At 53.9% G+C, this 17,520-nt stretch overlaps 1 protein-coding gene across 50 annotated transcripts in view; it reads left to right on the forward strand.

The window, feature by feature from the left end:
- OBSCN (obscurin, cytoskeletal calmodulin and titin-interacting RhoGEF) overlaps positions 1-17,520 on the forward strand; it is a 162,134-nt gene that overhangs the window by 78,742 nt on the left and 65,872 nt on the right. For 25 of the 50 annotated variants that reach the window (XM_032242118.1, XM_032242121.1, XM_032242120.1 and 22 more), the window contains 12 exons: positions 2,786-3,049; positions 3,401-3,664; positions 4,217-4,480; positions 5,021-5,284; positions 8,669-8,932; positions 9,491-9,754; positions 10,110-10,373; positions 13,849-14,112; positions 14,468-14,731; positions 15,287-15,567; positions 15,927-16,194; positions 17,153-17,419. In XM_032242118.1, coding sequence (XP_032098009.1) covers positions 2,786-3,049; positions 3,401-3,664; positions 4,217-4,480; positions 5,021-5,284; positions 8,669-8,932; positions 9,491-9,754; positions 10,110-10,373; positions 13,849-14,112; positions 14,468-14,731; positions 15,287-15,567; positions 15,927-16,194; positions 17,153-17,419 — 3,192 coding nt within the window. The remainder of the gene's footprint in view (positions 1-2,785; positions 3,050-3,400; positions 3,665-4,216; positions 4,481-5,020; positions 5,285-8,668; positions 8,933-9,490; positions 9,755-10,109; positions 10,374-13,848; positions 14,113-14,467; positions 14,732-15,286; positions 15,568-15,926; positions 16,195-17,152; positions 17,420-17,520) is intronic. The other 25 variants (XM_032242122.1, XM_032242163.1, XM_032242164.1 and 22 more) reach the window with 23 other exon arrangements.

Genomic DNA, 17,520 nt, shown 5'->3' on the forward strand with positions numbered 1-17,520 from the left:
GGGGAGGAGGTGACGGGTGACTGGGGAGGAGGTGACGGGTGGGCGTGGGGAGGAGGTGACGGGTGACTGTGGAGGAGGTGATGGGTGACTGTGGGGAGGAGGTGACGGGTGACTGGGGAGGAGGTGACGGGTGGGCGTGGGGAGGAGGTGAGGGGTGACTGGGGAGGAGGTGATGGGTGGGCGTGGGGAGGAGGTGAGGGGTGACTGTGGAGAGGAGGTGAGGGGTGACTGGGGAGGAGGTGATGGGTGGGCGTGGGGAGGAGGTGACAGGTGACTGGAGGAGGTGACGGGTGACTGTGGGGAGGAGGTGACGGGTGACTGGGGAGGAGGTGACGGGTGGGCGTGCGGAGGAGGTGACGGGTGGGCGTGGGGAGGAGGTGACGGGTGGGCGTGGGGAGGAGGTGACGGGTGACTGGGGAGGAGGTGACTGGTGGGTGCGGGGAGGAGCAGCCACAGTGGCTGTCACATGACAGTCAAGTAGAGCAGCTGTGTGATTTGGAGGAAGGGGCTAAGAGTTTTGGAGATGGGGGCTTTGACCAGGACTGGATGTCCAGAGCCCTGTGGCCGACCCGGGGTGTCCTTGTGTGTGGGTGGTGGGAGTGGACCTCAGCCATGTTTGGGTCCCCAGGGAGGTGAGGCTGCAGAACTCCCCCTGGGCCCTGGACCTCTCAGTCACAGCTGGGAGAGGCTTCTAGCCTCAAGCCACCGGTGTTCTCAGTGGAAGGGGCACAGCCCCACTTGCCTGGCCTCCTGTGTCCGTGGCCCATGGCCCCTTGTGGCTGGTGGCGTGCTGTGGCTTGTGCAGGTGCTCAGGGCCTTGAAGGGCTTGGCTCGCTTCCATCAGGGAAAGCATGTGGGCTAAAGCCAGCCCAGAGGGAGGGCCCAGGCACCTTCGAGGCAGCGCAGGGAAGGGCTCCCCCTGGCGAAGGGCCTTCTCGCCCAGGACTCTGGTGGGCTCCACTCACACTACAAGGAGGGATCCCTCAGGCTAGTGGAGGGGCAGGGTCTGGGGGCCAGGCACGGCCGTCTGGACACCAGTGCCTGAAGCAGGTAGCTCCGGCCACAGGCACAGGTGTCACAGACCTTTGTGGGAGGGCTGGCCGCCATGCTCCTCCGGCAGCATCGACAGAGCACAGCTTCCATGGCACGGAGGCGCCACACCACCAGGCTCACCAGGATACCCACGAGGTCCACAGACTTCAGGCCCTGTCTTGTGGCTGTGTAGCATTTTGGAGAGATAGAGACCACAGGGGCCAGAGGCTCAGCTGCGTCCTCCTCAGGCCGGTGACTGAAGAACAGATGACCAGGGTAGACCCCTGCCAGCTGCCTGAGGCAGTTGCTTCTGGAAGTGGGCGAGTTCTGAGGGAGCTTCAGGTGATGGGTGCCCTGCGGTCCCTGCTCTTGTTCCTGCTGAGAGGGCGCCCCTGCGTGCTGGGCGTTTCCACTGGACCCGGAAGCCCGGAGGATGCTTGAGCCAAGGTTCCCCTGGGGGCCTCCAGGGAGGCAGCCGGGCACTGAGGCCCCAGTCTCCATCTGGTGGGCTAGGAAGCCACCCAGCCCCAATGCACAGGACCCAGTGGCCCTCGTCTGTCCCTGTGATTCATGGCTAACTCTACGTGCCTGGCTGGATGGCTCCTTCGTGTGTTCAGTTGGTCGTTTCTTATCTGCTGGACGCATGCACCGGGGCACCTGCCACCTGGGGTCCCTGCCTGCGTCATTAACACAGTGACAGTCAAGGTGGAAGGCGGCACTCTCCTCTCCCCCAGCAGCAGCCTCCTTACCCCCCCGTCTGCCCTAGGGCTCTGGCTGCAGGAGCAGCAGGAGCTGATGAGAAGCAGGAGCCTGGATGATTTCGTGGGAGACTTTTAGGCAGTGGACTTTGTGTCTCTTTCCTCTAGCTATCCATCAAAATCATGACCGGCTACAGTGGCTCACGCCTGTAATCCTAGCACTTTGGGAGTCTGAGGCGGGAGGATCACTCGAACCCAAGAGTTCCAGACTGACTTGGGCAACCCAGGGAGACCCCCTCTCTACAAAAAATACAAAATTTAGCTGGGTGTGGTGCTGTGCACCTGTGGTCCCGGCTGTTCAGGAGGCTGAAGTGGGAGGACTAGTTGAGGCCACAAGTTTGAGGCTGCGGTGAGCTGTGATGGCAACACTGCCCTCCAGCCTAGGCGACACCCTGAGACCCTGTCTGAAAAAGGAAAAAATACGAAGCAACAATGAACCAGGGAGCCACAGCGTGGGCGGGCCGCAGTGTGCTGTAGCTGAGCAACAGGCTGGTCTTGGGCCCTGGAGCACCTCCCCGTCTCGTGGGGCCTGTGGCAGCTGTGTGTCTGCCATCATTTTGGGGTCCTCGCTAGGATTCCCGCTCCTCCGTTTCCCCAGCGGCTTTCCCCTGTGTGGTCGTGGCCAGTCTGTTCTCTGCACCCAGGGCACTGTTTCCCATCCATGTGTCTGTGCGTTAATTCCTGGTTCACTCCAGCAAGGGAGTGTGTCCTTGCTGAGTGTCCCCCGCTGTCTCCAGAGGGCCTTATGGTGTTTGTGTCCCTCTAGCCCTGCCAGCCAGGTTCATAGAAAGTAGGAGGCCTGAGGATGCCTCAGAAGGGGCCCCACCACAATGCTACTGGGCTGGACTGTGGGAACCACAGTGCACAGCCTGTGCTCAGCGTGCCCCAGGAGTGGCCGCATTCACATGGGTTCCCTGTCTTCTCTCTTTGACCATATCCTGTGTCTTCTGTGGGCTCAGAGGGTGTGACTGTGGTCCTCTCTTTCTGATCCCCAGCCCTGCCGGCCAGGTTCACAGGGGGTCTGAGGAATGAAGAGGCCGTGGAAGGGGCCACAGCCATGCTGCGGTGTGAACTGAGCAAGGCAGCCCCTGTGGAGTGGAGGAAGGGGCCTAAGAACCTCAGAGATGGGGACAGACACATCCTGAGGCAGGAGGGGATGAGGTGTGAGCTGCAGATCTGTGGCCTGGCCATGGCGGATGCCGGGGAGTACTCGTGCGTGTGTGGGCAGGAGAGGACATCGGCCACGCTCACTGTCAGGGGTAAAGATCATGTGTGGTCTTGTGGACCTGTGGCGTGGTGTCTACATGTCACCGTGCCATCCTCATCTTCCAAATGTGGGACAGCCCCTGTAGCAAGCCCGGGCTTGTCTCCTCCACCTGACGTTCTCCAATGTCTCCTGCCTCCCCAGCTTCTTGTCCCAGAGGTGTCCTCACGCTCATCCCTCTGTGTTCTCCGTTCCTGCGGTCCATTTGCTTCCTCCTGTGTGAACGTTCATTTGCTTCACACATGATCCTTTGGTGGTTTGTGTGGTTCCTTGTGGGTGCCCATGTCCTGTCCACAGAGTCGGCTAGACAGTCTGATGATCTCAGTGACTGCTTGGTCCTTCCCAGCCCTGCCTGCCAGGTTCATAGAAGATGTGAGAAACCAAGAGGCCAGAGAAGGGTCCACGGCCATGCTGCGGTGTGAGCTGAGCAAGGCGGCCCCCGTGGAGTGGAGGAAGGGGTCTGAGAGCCTCAGAGATGGGGACAGATACAGCCTGAGGCAGGACGGGACCAGGTGTGAGCTGCAGATCCATGGGCTGTCCGTGGCAGACACTGGGGAGTACTCGTGCGTGTGTGGACAGGAGAGGACTTCGGCCACTCTCACCGTTAGGGGTAAAGGCCACATGTGGCTAAGGAGAGCCGTCTTCTGGGGTCCACATATTGTTGTCAAGCCGTCCGTCTGTGCTTGCCACACGCCTGTCCCCGCATCTGCGGCACTCTTTCCCCATCACTCCGGAATCCCCTCCAGCCTCCAGAGCTATTGTGGGAACCAGGAGAAACTGGCCCTGCAGCCAGCTATCACCCCATATACCTGTATGGATGGGCTCTGTCATGTCGTCCTGTTGGCTTCTGTGCCTTGCCCTTCGTGCTGTCCTACCCTCCCCCACAGAGTGCTCCTGAGGCTCTCATGGTCTTCGTGTATGTCTGACATCCTCTGGCTCTGGCAGCATAAAGTGTGAGGCCTCAGGAGGCCACGGAAGGAGCCACAGCAACAGTGCTGACAGGCTGGAGCATGGGAAGCCCCCATCCACAGCCTGTTCTCAGCACACCTCCGTGTGCCCTGTGTCCAGTTGGGTTCTGTGTCTTCTCTGTGCCATCCGTGTTCTGTCTCTTCCACATGCTCAGAGAGCATGAGTGTGTTCATATATTCTGACCCTCCCCCAGCTCTACCCATCAAGTTCACAGAGGGTCTGAGGAACAAAGAGGCCACAGAAGGGGCCACGGCCACGCTGCAGTGTGAGCTGAGCAAGATGGCCCCCGTGGAGTGGCAGAAGGGGCATGAGACCCTCAGAGATGGAGACAGACACAGCCTGAGACAGGACGGGGTCAGGTGTGAGCTGCAGATCCGTGGCCTGGTGGTGGAGGACGCTGGGGAGTACCTGTGTGTGTGCGGGAAGGAGAGGACCTCGGCCACACTCACCGTCAGGGGTAAAGGCCACAGGCGGCCAGGCAGTGCCATGCTCATGTCCACATGTTGATTTGACACGTCTGTCTGCCCGTGCCGCATTCTCTCCCTGTGTATGTGCCTGCCTGTGTCCGTAACTGCGCAAGTGTCTTCCAGCCTTTGGTGCTGTTATGGGAAGCAGGAGGAAGCAGGCTCTCCAGCTGGCTTTTACTGCTTGCCTTCAAGGGCTCTGTTGACATTGTCCTGTTGAATTCTGTGTCTTCCATCCTGTCATATCTGTCCCCTGATGTTCTCCAGATGACCTGATGTTCTCCATGTGTTTCTGGTCCTCTCTGAGCCTGCCAGACTCCTATAAAGGCTGAGGTGTGAGGAGGCCCCCAGAGGAGTCATGGCCATGTGCTGTGCAGGTGGTACTGAGGAGGCCCCAGTTCACAGCCTGTGCTCAGCACGCCCATGTGGCCTGTGTCCCGTTGGATTCTGTGTTTTGTCTGTGCCCTCCACGTCCTTCCTATCTCTTCTGTGTGCTCAGAGGTGATTGTATCTGTGTCTTCTGACCTCTGCAGCCCTGCCTTCCAAGTTCATAGAGGGTCTGAGGAATGAAGATGCCACAGAAGGGGCCACGGCCATGCTGCGGTGTGAGCTGAGCAAGGCGGCCCCCGTGGAGTGGAGGAAGGGGTCTGAGAGCCTCAGAGATGGGGACAGATACAGCCTGAGGCGGGACGGGACCAGTTGTGAGCTGCAGATCCGTGGGCTGTCTGTGGCAGACACTGGAGAATACTTGTGTGTGTGCGGGCAGGAGAGGACATCGGCCACGCTCACCGTCAGGGGTAATGACCACATGTGGCCACCTGAGTGACTGCTGTCTCCTCCCACCTAACCCACATGGTCTCTGCTCTCCCAGTGCCTCCTGATATCATTGTCATCTCATTCAGTCACTCACCTGTGTGACACATCCCTCAAATGCACATGGAACCCGCTTGGATCACCTAATCTAAAGCCTGGGAATATGGACTCCAGGGGTGAATGGGGCAGGGACCCAAAGGAGAGCCCCACAGACAGACGTCAGGGTACAGGAGAGCTGCTGGGGCTACTGGTGTCTTGCTGGGGCCTACACATGTGCATGGGCTCCGGGGCCCCAGGCCTAGAGGCTGTGCATGGTAGGGTTGGGGCTCAGCAAGGAGGTGGTCAGGCCAGGCCCCCCTAAATCTGCCGAGAGTGTTTGTTCCTTGTGGTCATGCCAGGCTTCTGAAGGACTGCTGCCTTCATCTGCTCAGCAGACGCAGCAGAGCACTGCATCTGAGTGGCTTCGCAGCAGATGTTTATTTTCTCAGACTTCCGGAGTCTGAAATTCCAAGATCAAGGAGTGACTCGGTTGGTTTCTCCTGAGGCCTCTTTTCTTGGCTTGTAGATACTCTCTGGTCATATTGGATTGGGCCCACCCCAACAACACCATTTTGCCTTTCAAAGATCCTATTTCAATACAGTGACATTGTGAAGTATTAAGGGTTAGGATTTCAACATACGGATTTGGAGAGAGGACTCAGTTCAGGCCATGACATCCCACCCTCTGGCTTCCCACAATTAATGACCTTCTAACATGCAAAATGCATTTACTCCTTCCTAACAGCCTGTAATCTTAACCCATTCCAGCATCAACTCAAAATCCAAATCTCATGTGAATGTCGTCTAAGTCAAGTGTGAGGGAGGTGAAGTATGACTCGTCTTGAGGCAAAATTCTTCAATTGTGAAGTGTGAAACCAGACAAGTCTTGTGCTTCCAAAATGCAGTGGTGCAGGCATAGGATAGACATTCCTGGTTCAAGAGGGGGAAAGTTGGAAAGAAAAAAGTGTTATGGGTCTTATGCAGGCCTGAAACTAGAAGAGCAAATTTTACTAGATTTTAAGGCTAGTGATTGGGGACGATGGCTCATGTCTGTAATCCTAGCACTTTGGGTGGCCAAGGCAGGAGGATTACTTGAGGCCAGCATTCTAGACCAGCCTGGAAAGTATAGCAAGACCCCTTTTCTATGGTGATGCATACCTGGGGTTCCAGCTACTAGGGAGGCTGAGGCAGGAGGATCCCTTGAGCCTGAGAATTTGAGGCTGCAGTGAGCTATAATTGTATCTGCACTCCAGCCTGGGTGACAGTGAGACCCCATCTCTATTTTTTTGAAAAGCGTGAAAAATAATTCTCTTTGACTTAATTCCTAGTCCTCAATGCCAACCAGAGTATGGTCCCCAGTCTCTCAGACCTGGGTGACATCTTATCCACTCATCTCTGGGCAACAGCCTCTCCCCCCCAGTTGTGGACAGAGGAGGCCCTGATCCCTGCACCCCTAGTGGCAGTGGCAGCCCTGCTGATGCCTTTGGGGCCATTCTTCCATTTTCTTGAAGGATAAGACATGTTTGCAGCCATATAGTGATATTAGCTCATTCTGTAGAATCCCAGAAGTCTGACAGCCTTCTTTCATTTTATCCCACCTCAATCCAATTTACTCCAATTTGCTTGTATAAGATTATCAAAAACTGAGTTGGCCTTCCATGCAATTCATGGAGGTTCACACCATCAGATAAGAGGCTTTTTCAGATAACTGCATCTCTATTCCTGGCTTCTGATGAGATGACTAATTGGATCCATAAATTGCACACCTGGTGTTTTAGCAAATGGTTGTCTAGCCACACCCTTGATGTTCTCTTCGGAACACAGTGTCTCATTTTTTTACCATGTGGATAGGCTGAAAAATTTCCAAAGCTTCAAATATTGGTTCCTTTTTTTTTTTTTCTTAGAATTCTTCAATTTATTTCCCTCCTCTTGCACTTTACCATAAGCAGAAAAGAAAACAGGCTGCACTTTCAACACTTTACTTAGAAATCTCCTCAGCTAAACATGCAAAATTTTACTGTTTATCAGTCCTACCTTCCACACACAACAACACAATTTGGACACGTTCTTTGCTGCTTAATAACGAGGATCACCTTTCCTTTGCTTTCCAATAACCTGTTCTTTATTTCCATCTGAGGTCTGACCAGAAGGATCTTGAATGTCCATCTTTGCATGAACAGGTTGTTGATAGCAATCTAGGGTTTTTTCCAACATGCACTTCAAATATCCAGCCTCTACCCACTACCCAGTTCCAAAGCAACTTCCACATTTTTAGGTAATAATTGTTACAATGGCACCCAACTCCTGGTACCAATATTTTGTTAGTTTTCTGACTAGAAGTCTGAGATAAAGTGTTGTTAGGTTGACTTCCTCTGAGGCTTCTCTCCTTGGCTTGTTGATACAGTCTTCTGTTTTTCATGTGGTCACCCCTCAGTGTGTGTCTGTGTCCTAATATCCTTTTTTTATAAGGACACCAGTCATATTGGATCAGGGCACATCCTAATAACCTCACTTAATGTTAGTTACCACTTTAAAGGCCCTATCTTTAATACAGTCACACTGAGGTTCTAGAGGTTAGATTTGAACATATGAATTTGGGGGGACGCAATCAGATCATAACAGAGGGTAATCAGGGTGGGCCTTGGTTCGTTGTACCTTGTGAGCTCTCACTCTGCCTGGAGTCAGGAGGGAAGAGAGGACGGCAGGCTGAAGAGTCGGAGTTGTGGTGTAGAAGCCACATCTGGAGTCTGTTGGGGGTTTCAGTGATTGAGCCAAGGCAATGTGTATCCAGTAAGGTCAGGACAGGAGTAGTGAGGTGGAGACAGCAGGGCCTTGTGTGGGCTGGGATGGTGGGCAGTGAGCCCAGGAATGCCTGTTCATGAGCAGTGCCAGAGGGACGCCCTGCTTGGCATGGGTATCTCCTGTGTGAGAATGGGTTGCAGGTGTCAGGGCAGGGAGGTGCGTCCTATGAGGCTGGAGGGGGTGAGGGTGGAGGGAGAGGGAGAGAGGGAGGGAGGGAGGAAAGAGGAGAGGGATGCATCACATTATTGCATATGTGGGTTGCAAGTTGGAGGAGTTTGTCTTTCTTCCTAGTAATGATAGGATATGGGTAGGACAAGATGCCTTTTGAGAAAAGATCCAGGATGGAACCCATCTCCCAGCTAATCCATACCTCAGAGGCAGAATGCAGGAAGACCTCACTCTCACAGTTTTTGGTCCTCCTTATCCCATGTCCTCGGGATCTCCTTCTGTTTCCCTCTTGGATGTTCAGGTGCATCCCTCAGATCTCCAGAGGGTTTGATGACTTCTGTCCATGTGACCCTTCCTAGCCCTGCCTCCCAGATTCACTCAAGATCTGAAGTCCATGGAGGCCTCAGAAGGGACCACGGCTGTGCTGCAGTGTGAGCTGAGCAAGGTGTCCCCTGTGGAGTGGAAGAAGGGTCCTGAGACCCTCAGAGATGGGAGCAGATACAGCCTGAAGCAGGATGGAACAAGGTGTGAGCTGCACATCCACAGCCTGGCTGTGGCTGATGCTGGGGAATACTCGTGTGTGTGTGAACAAGAGAAGACCTCAGCCATGCTCACCGTCAGGGGTAAAGTTCACATGTCCAGAGCCACATTCTGGTGTCCAGTTGTTCACTTCCTGTTGTCAATTTCTGCTCATTGCATGGTCTCCCCAGACTGCGACATTGTTTACATCATGCCATGCTGTCCCTTCCAGCTTCCTGGGCTGCTCAAGGAACCAGAAGAAACACATCTACATCCAGATTCCTACCCCTGTGATACCGCGGGCCCTGTCCTATCAGATTGTGTCTGTCCTTCATCTTGTCATGTCCTATCTACCAGCGCTTTCAAGGAGTCTAACATTCTTGTTTTATGACCCTCTCTGGCCCTACATGACAGATTCATGTTATCTCTGAGGCCTGAGGAGCCCATGAAGGGGCCATGACTATGGTGTTACCCAGGCTGCACAGAGAAAATCTACAGCCTGTGCTTGGCATGCCCTACGTGTGGCATGCCCCACGTGCTTGGCATGCCCTGTGTGTGGCCTGTGTTCAGTTGGGGTTTCTGTCTTCTCTGTGCCATCTGTGTCTTGTCTCTTTCATGTGCTCAGTGTAATTGTGTCCCTGTCTTTCTGATCCCTTCACCAGCCCTGCCTGCCAGGTTCACAGAGGGTCTGAGGAATGAAGAGGCCATGGAAGGGGCCACAGCCACACTGCAATGTGAGCTGAGCAAGGCAGCCCCTGTGGAGTGGAGGAAGGGCCTCGAGGCTCTCAGAGATGGGGACAGATACAGCCTGAGACAGGACGGGGCCATGTGTGAGCTGCAGATTCACAGCCTGGCTACGGCAGATACTGGGGTGTACTCATGTGTGTGTGGGCAGGAGAGGACCTCAGCTACACTCACTGTCAGGGGTAAAGATCCTGTGTGGCTTGTGGCTTGGTGTATACCCCTCTCTGTGTCACCGCCTTTTGCCTCCAAATGTGGCATAGCTCCTGTGGCAACCCTTGATTATCTGTTCTTTACCTGGGGCCCTCTAGGTATCTCCCGCCCCCCACCCTCCGTCTCATCAGGAGATGTCCTCCTGCTCATGCACATCCCTGTGTATTCTCTGTGCCTCCTGGGCCATTTGCCTTCTTACTGTTTGTTCCTTGCTCATCTTGCTGTGGTCCTTTAGTGGTTTGTGTGGCTCCTTATTAGTGTCCATGCCCTGTCCAAAGAATTCTCCAGACAGTCTGAAGATGTCAGTGACTGTTTGGTCCTTCTCAGCCCTGCCTGCCAGATTCATAGAGGATGTGAGAAGCCAGAAGGCCACAGAAGGGGCTACAGTCACCCTGCAATGTGAGCTGAGCAAGGCGGCTCCTGTGGAGTGGAAAAAGGGGCCCAACACCCTCACAGATGGGGACAGATACAGCCTGAGGCAGGATGGGACCAGGTGTGAGCTGCAGATTCGTGGCCTGGTCATAGCAGATGCTGGAGAATACTCGTGCATATGTGGGCAGGAGAGGACCTCAGCCACGCTCACCGTCAGGGGTAAAGACCATGTGGCCACCTGAGTGACTTGTCTTCCCCCACCTAACCCACATAGTCTGTACTCTGTGCTTTCCCAGTGTCTCTAAATGTCGTTGACATCTTATTCAGTCACTCATCTGTGTGGTCCATCCCCCAAACGCACACTGAGAACCCACTTGCATGGCCTAATCTAGGACCTGGACATACAGACCCCAGGGGTGAATAGTGCAGGGCCCCCAGGAGGCACCAGCAGACAGGTGTCAAGATCCAGGAGAGCTACCTGGGGCCCCTGCCATTTTACAAGGGCCTGTGGATGTGCACCAGCTCTTGGGCCCCAGGCATTGGAGGTCAGGAAATGTATGTCCTTAGACAGATATAGCAATGGGTTCAGGCCAGGTGCCTCTTCAATCTGGTGAGTATTCTCATCTATCTTTGTGGTCATTCCAAGCTTCTAAAGGAGTATTGTCTTCATCTGCTCAGGCTGACATAACAAAGCACTGCAGACAGGGTGGCTCAAACAATAGAGATTTATTTTCTCAGAAGTATGGGGCTGAAATCGCAAGGTGTCAGCCCCTCTTCTTGTAGACAGCTGTCTTCTCGTGTCTTCACATGGTTGTCCCTCTGGGTGCATATGTGTGGCCTAACCTCTCTATAAGGGCACCTCTCTTTATAAGTCGTACTGGATTTGGGCCCACCGTAACAACCTCATTTTACCTTTCAATGATCGTCTTTAAACACAGTGACATTCTGAGGCGTACTGGGGGTTAGGACGTCAACGTATGCATTTTTCTGAGGCACAGTTCAGACCATAACACTCTACCACCGTATTCTGAAAATTCATGGCCACCTCACATGCAAAATATGTTTACTTCTTCCCAACAGTCCCAGATCTTAACCAATTTCAGCACCAACTAGTCCAAATTGCCTCTAAATATCATCCGAGTGAACTGTGAGGGAGACTCATCCTGAGGCAAAACTTTTCTTCATTTGTGAAATCAAGACAAGTTATTTGCTTTGAAGTCACAATGGTGGGACAGGCATGGGATGGACATTCTTAATCAGGGAGAAACTGAAAAGGAAAAATGAGTCATGGCCCCCAGGCAAGGTGTAACCCAGCAGGACAAATATCATTAGGTTTTAAGGCTTTGGATGAATGCCCTGTCCTCTGGACCCAACAGGGTTGCAATTCTACCCCCTCAGCCCTGAGTGGAGGTGTCTGGCTCTCTGTAACTGAGGAGAAGAAAGCTTTACTCCCAGGCCTGTGCCCTCTAGCCCCTGGTTATACTGCCATTGCTGTCAACCTCAGAACCAACTATTGGGTCATTATTCCTTTTTCTTGCAGAATATCCTGCTTATATCCAGGTAGCTCTATTGGCCTATCCTGTATATTCTCAGAAGTCTGACAGCCTTCATTTGTCCCATCTCTGTTCTAATCAGTTCAAGCTAGCAGCATTTCCTCTAGTCTAAAGATCACAGAAACCTTGTCCCATGTGATCCGTGTAGGTGAAACCCACAAGACAAGAAAGTTCTCTACAGATCTTTCCTTGATCATCTCATTTCTATTAATGGCTTCTGCTGAGAGGGCTGAATGGACCCATAAACCACACACCTGATTTGTATAGCAAATGGTTGTCCAGCCTTGATATTTTCCCCAGAACATGCTTTCTCATTTTTTTGCAGTATGTATAGGCTGCAAATTTGTCTATATCTTCAAGCTCTGGTTCCTTTTTGCTTAACAAATCCTTTTTGAATTTATCTTTCTCCACTTACATTTTCATATTGGAGAGAAACAAGGCTAAGCTTTCAATTCTTTGCTTAGAACCTTCCCCAGGTAAATATACCCAATTCTGTTTGCAAGTCCTGCCTTCCACAAAATGCTAGAATAAAATTTGACCAGATTCTTGGTCACTTTATAACCATGATTGTCTTTCTCCAGTTCTTAAGAACATGTCCCCATTGTCATCTGAGGCTTGACCAGAATCACTTAACACCCATGTCTTCACCAACAATTGCTGCCTGGCAAGCACTGTTTTTTGGCGTGCACCTAAAATATCTTTCAGCCACTTCCCATTACTCAATTGTAAAGCCACATCCACATTTATATGTATTTGTTACTTTGGAACCCCACTCCTGGTACAAAGTTTGAATTTGTTTGCTTGGGGTACCATAAAGAAAGTATCATAGACTGGGAGGTATAAATAACAGAAATTTATTTCCTCACCATTCTAGTGGCTAGATGTTTGAGATCCAGGTGTCAGTAGGGTTGGCTCCTTCTGAGGCTTCTCTCCTTGGCTTGTAGACACTGTTTTCTCTGTGTTTTCACTGGTCCTCTGTGTTTGTGTCCTAATTTCTTTTTATTATAAGGGAAGCATTTATATTGGATTAGGTGCCACCCTTATGATCCCATTTAGCATTAATCACTCCTTTAAAGGCCCTATCTCAAAAATAGTTGTATTCTGAAATAGTGGAAGTTAGGACTTCAATATTTGACTTTTGTGGAAGCACAGCCCATAGCAGGCTTTGGCTATGTAATTGGGTTGGGCCTTGGTTTGCTAACTTGTGAGCCCTCTGCCTGGAGTCAGGAGGGAGGAGAGAATGGTAAATTGGAGGTTCAGAGGTGTAGTTAGAGGCCACATCTGATACCTGTCATGATCTAGGTGATATGAGCCGGGGTAGTATGTGGGAATGTGGATTCAGTAGGGTCAGGCCAGGAGCATATTGGATGGAGGCAACAGGGCCTTGTGTGGGCTGGGATGTTGTATGGTGAGTCCAGGTATATCCGGGCATGAGCAGTGCTGGATGGAAGCTCTGTCTGCTCAGATTGTCTCTTGTGTGAGGGATGACAATGGGACAGTGTATGTTGGGACCTGAAGATGCCTCCTGAGTCATCATAGAGAGATGCTCATCACATTATTGCATATGTGGGTTGCAAGTTGGAGGAGCCTGTCTTGCTTCCCCATAATGAAAGTTCATGGGTAGGACAAGATGCCTTTTGAGAAGAGATCCAGGATGGAGCCCATCTCCCACCAGTCTGCACCTTACAGGCAGAATATAGGAAGATCTCACTGTCAAACGCATTTTGGGCCCCTTCATCCCAAGTCTCTCCAGCCTTCCTGCTTCTTTTTCCTTCTTGGATGTTCAGGTGTGTCCCTCAGATCCTCCAGAGGATTTGATTGCTTCTGTCCATGTGACCCTTCCTAACCCTGCCTGCCTGGTTCACTCAAGATCTGAAGACCAAGAAGGCCTCAGAAGGGGCCACAGCTCTGCTGCAGTGTGAGCTGAGCAAGGTGGCCCCTGTGGAGTGGAAGAAGGAACCTGAGACCCTCAGTGATAGGGTCTGTTCCTCCTGTGCCATGTGCTTTCTCACCCTCTGTACCTTTGTTCATTCTGCCATGGTTCTTTGGTGGTTTGTGTGGCTCCTTGTGTGTGTCTGTGTCCTGTCCACAGAGTCCTCCAGACAGTCTGATGATCTCAGTGACTGCTTGGTCCTTTGCAGCCCTGCCTGCCAGATTCATAGAAGATGTGAGAAACCAAGAGGCCAGAGAAGGGGCCACGGTTGTACTGCAGTGTGAGCTGAGCAAGGCGGCCCCCGTGGAATGGAGGAAGGGGTCTGAGACTCTCAGAGATGGAGACAGATACAGCCTGAGGCAGGATGGGACGAGGTGTGAGCTGCAGATTCGTGGCCTGGCTATGGAGGACACTGGAGAGTATTTGTGTGTGTGTGGACAGGAGAGGACCTCAGCTACACTCACTGTCAGGGGTAAAGATCTTGTGTGGTCATGTGGACTTGTGGCTTGGGATCTACGTGTCTCTGTCACCACCTTCTGCTTCCAAAGGTGGCACTTCTGTGGTAACCCTGAGGTTGTGTTCTAACTGGGGTCCTCTGGTTATCTCCTGCCTCCCCTTCTCCTCATCAGGAGACATCCTCCTATTCATGCCCATCCCTGTGTGTTCTCTGTTCCTCCTGGGCCATGTGTTTTCTCACATTTGGTACATTCATTTGCTCATTCTGCTTTGGTCCTTTGGTGGTTTGTGTGGCTCCTTGTGTGTGTCTGTGTCCTGTCCACAGAGTCATCCAGATAGTGTGATCTCAGTGACTGTTTGGTCCTTCCCAGCCCTGCCTGCCAGATTTATAGACAACATGACAAACCAGGAGGCCACAGAAGGGGCCATGGCCACGCTGTGGTGTGAACTGAGCAAGGCGGCCCCTGTGGAGTGGAGGAAGGGACCTGAAACCCTCCGAGATGGGGACAGATACAGCCTGAGGCAAGACGGGACCAGGTGTGAGCTGCAGATTCGTGGTCTGGCTGTGGCAGATGCTGGGGAGTACTCATGTGTGTGTGGGCAGGAGAGGACCTCAGCCACACTCACCATCAGGGGTAAAGATCACATGTGGCCAAGTAAAGCCACATTCTGGTGTGCCAGTATTGACCTCATCCCATCCATCTCCACTCATTCTGTGTTGTCTCCCTGTGTGCATGTCACCCTGTTCCCATAACTGCACAGAATCCCTTCCAGCCTACTGGGCTGTTGTGGAAACCAGGAGAAAGCAGCATCTCCAGTCAGCCCCCACCTGTGTACCAGCATAGGTTCAGTCACATTGCCCTATTGGCTTCTGTATGTTGTTCTCCATTCCTTTGTATCCTGTCCACCAAAGTGCTCCAGATGATCTGATTTCCACATGCATCTGGCCCTCTCCAGCTCTATGTTTGCCAGATTCATACAAAGACTGAGGTGTGAGGTGGCCATGGAGGGGCCGTGGTCATGTGCTGTACAGCCTGGACTGAAGGAAGCCACAGTGCACAGCCCGTAGTCAGCACATCCCGACGTGGCTCATGTCCATTTGGGTTCTGTGTCTTTTCAGTATTGTCCATGTCCTGTCTCTTCTGTGGGCTCAGAGGCATGATTGTGTCCATATATTCTGACCTCCCCAGCTCTGCCTGCCAAGTTCACAAAGGGTCTGAGGAATGAAGAGGCCACAGAAGGGGCCATGGTCATGCTGTGGTGTGAACTGAGCAAGGCGGCCCCTGTGGAGTGGAGGAAGGGACCTGAACTCCTCAGAGATGGGGACAGACACAGCCTGAGGCAGGATGGGTCCAGGTGTGAGCTTCAGATCCGTGGCCTGGCTGTGGCAGATGCCGGGGAGTACTCATGCATGTGCGGGCAGGAGAGGACCTCAGCTATGCTGACTGTCAGGGGTAAAGGTCCTGTGTGGCTGGGTGTTTATGTTATCTCTGCAGATAACTTGGTGTTTACATGTTATCTTCTACCTCTGTCTCTCTGTGTGCCACCTTCTGTGTCTCAGTGTGGCATGGTCCTGTGGCAACCCATGGTTGTCTGTCCTCTAACCAGGTCCTCTGGGCATCTCCCACCTCCCCATCTTGTCCAGGAGGTGTCCTCATGCCCATGTGCTTCTCCACGTGTGTTCTCTGTTCCTCCTGGTCCATTTGTTTCCTCCTGTGTGAACGTTCATTTGCTCCTTCACGTGTGGTCCTTGGTTCCTTGTGGGTGCCCATGTCCTGTCCACAGAGTTCTCCAGACAGTCTGATGATCTCAGTGACTGCTTGGTCCTTCCCAGCCCTGCCTGCCAGGTTCATAGAAGACATGAGAAGCCAGGAGGCCAGAGAAGGGACCACGGCCACGCTGCAGTGTGAGCTGAGCAAGGCGGCCCCCGTGGAGTGGAGGAAGGGGTCTGAGAGCCTCAGAGATGGGGGCAGATACAGCCTGAGGCGGGACGGGACCAGGTGTGAGCTGCAGATCCGTGGGCTGTCTGTGGCAGACACTGGGGAGTACTCATGTGTGTGCGGGCAGGAGAGGACATCGGCCATGCTCACTGTCAAGGGTAATGACCTCACGTGGCTGCGTGGACTGATGCGGGTGTGTAGTCTCCTCCGTGTACAGTCACGGGCACCGCACACCTCCTTGCGGATGCTTGTTTCCTCTGCCTCCTGCGGTTTCCTCTGTCCCCTCTGCTCATGGGTCCCAGTGTTATCCTGTGCCCTGGTGTCTGTACTGAGCTCCAGCCATGTGACCTCGGGTACCAGTCATGGTGGTAGGGAAGGAATTCCTGCCTTGTTGCCTTCCCCCTGCCTCCCATCACCCCCTAGTCAATCAACTTTCTGCCAGTCTTCATTTGAGCCCTGCAGTCTCAGCCACAGGGTCTCATGTCCTCAGGAGGAGGCCTCTGGTGCCTAGCAAGGGGAGGCGGGACCTAGAGCCCTGGGACCTGCATGCTGGCCCTAGTTCTGTGTAGCCTTGTGGGGCAAACAGTCCCCACAGCACCTGAGGGCCTAAGGGGACCTGGTCCCTGCCCTGGAGTCTGGGGGCCATAGCCCCACTCTGCAATCTGAATATATATCTGTGCCCTGGGGCTTGGATGCCCAGGAAAGGAAGACGGAACCTATAGCCCCAGGCCCTGGCGTCGGCCTGGGATCTGGGGGACTCAGCTCTGCCCTCGGGTCTGGGGCACAGGGCTTCACCCAGCAGCTCTCCAGCCAGCTCCCACCTGTGTACCAGGGAGGAGTACACACCCCTGCCCTGGGGCCTGGGGGCTCTGGCCCTGTGGGGGGTTGCGGGTGGGGTCCTGGGTGAGAGGCCAGCCTCCTAAGCCCCTCCCTGCTTTCCCACTGCTCTGCCTCCTCACTCCCGAATCACAGACCAGTGGTCCCCACTGCCATCTGAGGCAGCACCGTCTGTGAAGCCAGGCCAGGGAGCTGGGGGGAGCCCAGGCCTGGAGAGCGACGCCTGGTGCAGATCTGGAGCTGACCCTGCCCCCTGCCCCTGCCCCCTGCCTGCTGCAGCCCCACAACCCGTGTTCCGGGAGCCGCTGCAGAGTCTTCAGGTGGAGGAGGGCTCCAGCGCCAGCCTGCAGTGTGCGCTGTCCGAGCCCGCCGCTGTGGTGGTCTGGAGCAAGGGCGGCCTGGAGCTGCAGGCCGATGGGCGCCGGGAGCCACGGCTTCGGGGCTGCACGGCGGAGCTGGTGTTGCGGGACCTGCTGCGTGAAGACGCCGGCGAGTACACCTGCACCTGTGGCTCCCAGAGCACCAGCGCCACCCTCACCGTCACAGGTGGGCTCCCAGGCTGGCCTGGCCCAGGATCTAGTGCAGTTCCAGTGCTCTGAGCTGACCCTTGGGGCTGCCTCCCCACCTGGTGGTCCCAGTTGAGGAGA

The sequence above is a fragment of the Sapajus apella genome, unplaced genomic scaffold, assembly GCF_009761245.1.
Source record: "Sapajus apella isolate SASKATOON/1434 unplaced genomic scaffold, GSC_monkey_1.0 scaffold49, whole genome shotgun sequence".
Lineage (NCBI taxonomy): Eukaryota > Metazoa > Chordata > Mammalia > Primates > Cebidae > Sapajus > Sapajus apella.